General features: G+C 33.4%; 1 protein-coding gene across 1 annotated transcript; it reads right to left on the bottom strand.

Moving 5' to 3' along the window:
* Positions 1 to 515: 515 nt before the first annotated feature.
* Positions 516 to 2,440, bottom strand: LOC133677169 (7-deoxyloganetin glucosyltransferase-like). Its single transcript, XM_062099030.1, has 2 exons — positions 1,843 to 2,440; positions 516 to 1,611 (listed from the first exon to the last, which is right to left on the bottom strand). The coding sequence occupies exons 1-2, from the start codon at positions 2,357 to 2,359 to the stop codon at positions 686 to 688; spliced, it is 1,443 nt and encodes a 480-aa protein (XP_061955014.1). The 5' UTR covers positions 2,360 to 2,440; the 3' UTR covers positions 516 to 685.
* Positions 2,441 to 2,908: the final 468 nt, after the last annotated feature.

Here is a 2,908-nt window from a genome sequence, read left to right as displayed (position 1 = left end):
TGGTTATTTCATATATACCTCTTCGTTAATATTATCATTTTAAAAAATTATTTTTATAACCATTTGATGTAATTCAAATTTTTTAATAGTTATGATAGTTGTAAACATTTTTGTGGAAGTTATTCTTGACAAAATTAAATATATGTCAAAATAATCTACATCTTGTTGTCTAAAATATTTAACAACAAGTCTAACTTTATATTTGTCAATATTTGCAACTTTTATCTTTGTTTTAAAAATCTAATTATGGTCTAATAATTTATTTTTAGAAGAAAAATCCATTAATTTTTCATGTATTATTATTCATAATAGATTCAATTTTATTATTAACTATCTCCTTTCAAAAACATGTTTTAAGACAGAATATTATCTTGAAGTATGTTCGATAGTCATTTTTTAACAAGTGTATTTGAAAATCTAGATAATATTTTGGTTGTTTTTACCTTTTTAGTTCTTCTAGGCTTAACTTCATGATTTTTCAATCGATGATGATTACTTAGCAATGTAAAAGAATCAACACTAAACATTAGCCTGCCATATTATTTAGCAATTTAAAAAGCTTAGGATATGATGTGTGTTTATATCAGATATTATTAAGCAATATATCAACCCTAATCACCTTGAAAACAATACATTTGTCTTTTGCTTAAATTATCTTTTAATAAAGAAGCAAATTTTTTTTTTTTTATGACAACAACACTTCCGTCACTAACTTGTCTAAGTTCATGGATGATGAACCACCGGGCCCAGTGGCCTCCTCAGCTAATTTTTTCCACTCCATGGCTTTCTTCTTCATTTCTTTAGCTTTCTCTCCCTCCATAAACTCTCTCACAATCTTCTCCACTTTATCTCTTGTCACATTGCTATCAATCTCCATTCCAATTCCCCACTCAGTGCATGTGTACCTACAGTTTGTTTGTTGATCACCAGCGAATGGCCAACAAAGCATAGGCACACCAGAAGAAATGCTCTCAATTATGGAAGTCCATCCACAATGGGTTAGAAAACCTCCAACTGATGGGTGGTTGAGGACTTCCTCTTGTGGACACCAACTACAAATAAAGCCCCTGTCTTTAGTTTCTTCGGTGAATTCTGGCGGCAATATCGCACAGTCGCCAGCGATCATGTCAGGTCTTATGATCCATAAAAATGGGTGACCGCTTTTTGCAAGTCCCCTTCCAAATTCAATGAGCTGCTGCTTTGTAGCGACTGCTACGCTGCCAAAATTAACATAAACGACAGAGTTGGATTTCTGGGAATCCAGCCATTGGAGACATTGAACTTCTTCTTTCCATAGATTACTTCCAATAGAATTCAGATCATCTTCTTGCATTTGATTGAGAAGCAATTGAAGTGGACCAATCGCATAGACACGAGGAAACATGGAGTAAAAGGCATTCAGAACCTCTTGCTCCAAAGCATCAAAAGTATGGAAAATAACGGCAGAACCTTCAGAAGCCCTCTCAGCACATTCCACGCAGAAGTTAAACATATAATCATTTGGATCTGTTGTTCGAACAAAACTGGGAAGGTCCCTTAACTTTATATCTCGCATTCCTGGGATCCAATCTACCACTTTGTCCAAGTAGCCATTTGTTAAAAAGCTCTCATCTGCAAACAAAAATTGAACGTACATATAGCTTTTAGTAACTGAATAAAAGTGGCTGCAGAAACAGAGAAAATATATATATATAAAAAGAAGGTTTCCTAGCTTGTACCCCTAGTGAAAAGAATGAATAATTAAGGGCAACAGTTTACTTACAGGAGAAAATATTTTGAATTAATGAACTAATAAAAAAACCTTAATGAAATTATAATTACGTTTTTTTTCCTTGTCCATACCTTCTAGTGGTGTCAGACCTTTTTCTTTGAGTGCTCGAAATTGTTTAGTCCCCATGAAGCTGCAAGCAGAGATAGTATAGAACAATGCAATAGGAATTTCGTGCATCGCAGCAGCATCGATCGCGACTGGCATGGCACCATCAGAGACGATATAAGTCACTGGGGGGAAATCAGAAGATGCTGTGTCATTCACCTTGTCAAGCAGGTCATTAAATGGACCCAATAAGTTCTTCCTGGAAGCCTCACAAATTGCATAGAAATCGTGGGCGGCATTCTCATCCGGAGCAGGGAAGCCATCTGGAATGGATTCAAACCGAAAATCGGGCAAACCAGTCAGGGAATCAGGACCTCTAGATCTAAGTAAACGTTTGTGGTTAAACTCTGTATTGACAAAGGTTATGTGAAAACCTCTGTGATGTAGTAGTTTCGCTAGTTTAAGCATTGAGTTTATGTGGCTCTGAGCTGGGTGGGGAATGCAAACTGCATGAGGCTTATCAACTAAAATATTAGAAGCCATGATCTCTCTAATCTCCCTCCCTCTCTCTCTCCTCTGTTGTCCTCGCAGTAGAGATTCTGGCCTTTGTATAGGCTTTATCAACTTAGGATCACACTGTTGGTGGGATTGAAATTAAAGAAGACAATGCTGTAAATAATGAAGATTATTTTATTTTATTTTTATTCTGTATTAATTTTTTTATATAAATATAAAGTATATATAATGTTTTTTATTCTATATTAGAAAAATAAGATCTTCATATAATATTTATATAGTAAAATTTGATATAAAATGGTAATTAATAAAGAAAATGATAATTGGTTGGCCTGTATAAGATTGAGCTAGAAAAAAATATCTGATTACCCGTGCATAGCTATATATATTTTTTAAACCTTTTATTTTCAGTAATAATTTATTTTTGATTTATTTTTGTGTTTATTATTTTCGTCTTGATCTAACTGTTTTTATAATTCTTATTTTTTTAAAAAAAAACTTGTTGAATTCTAAAACATAGTCTTGTTTTTGAAAAAAATATCTTCAAGGATAGATACTGCAGGCCTTTTTTGTTCT

This window comes from Populus nigra, chromosome 17 (genome assembly GCF_951802175.1).
Source record: "Populus nigra chromosome 17, ddPopNigr1.1, whole genome shotgun sequence".
Lineage (NCBI taxonomy): Eukaryota > Viridiplantae > Streptophyta > Magnoliopsida > Malpighiales > Salicaceae > Populus > Populus nigra.
Note: the sequence above shows the minus strand (reverse complement) of the source record. Positions and strands in the feature narration are given on the sequence as shown.

What these genes read in the sequence shown, in the direction of transcription:
- LOC133677169 (XM_062099030.1), bottom strand. Translation starts at nt 2,359, where the DNA reads ATGGCTTCTAATATTTTAGTTGATAAGCCTCATGCAGTTTGCATTCCC. An exon ending in AGGTCTGACACCACTAGAAG is followed by an intron (nt 1,612 to 1,842) that starts GTATGGACAAGG and finishes TTTTGTTTGCAG; the next exon opens with ATGAGAGCTTTTTAACAAAT.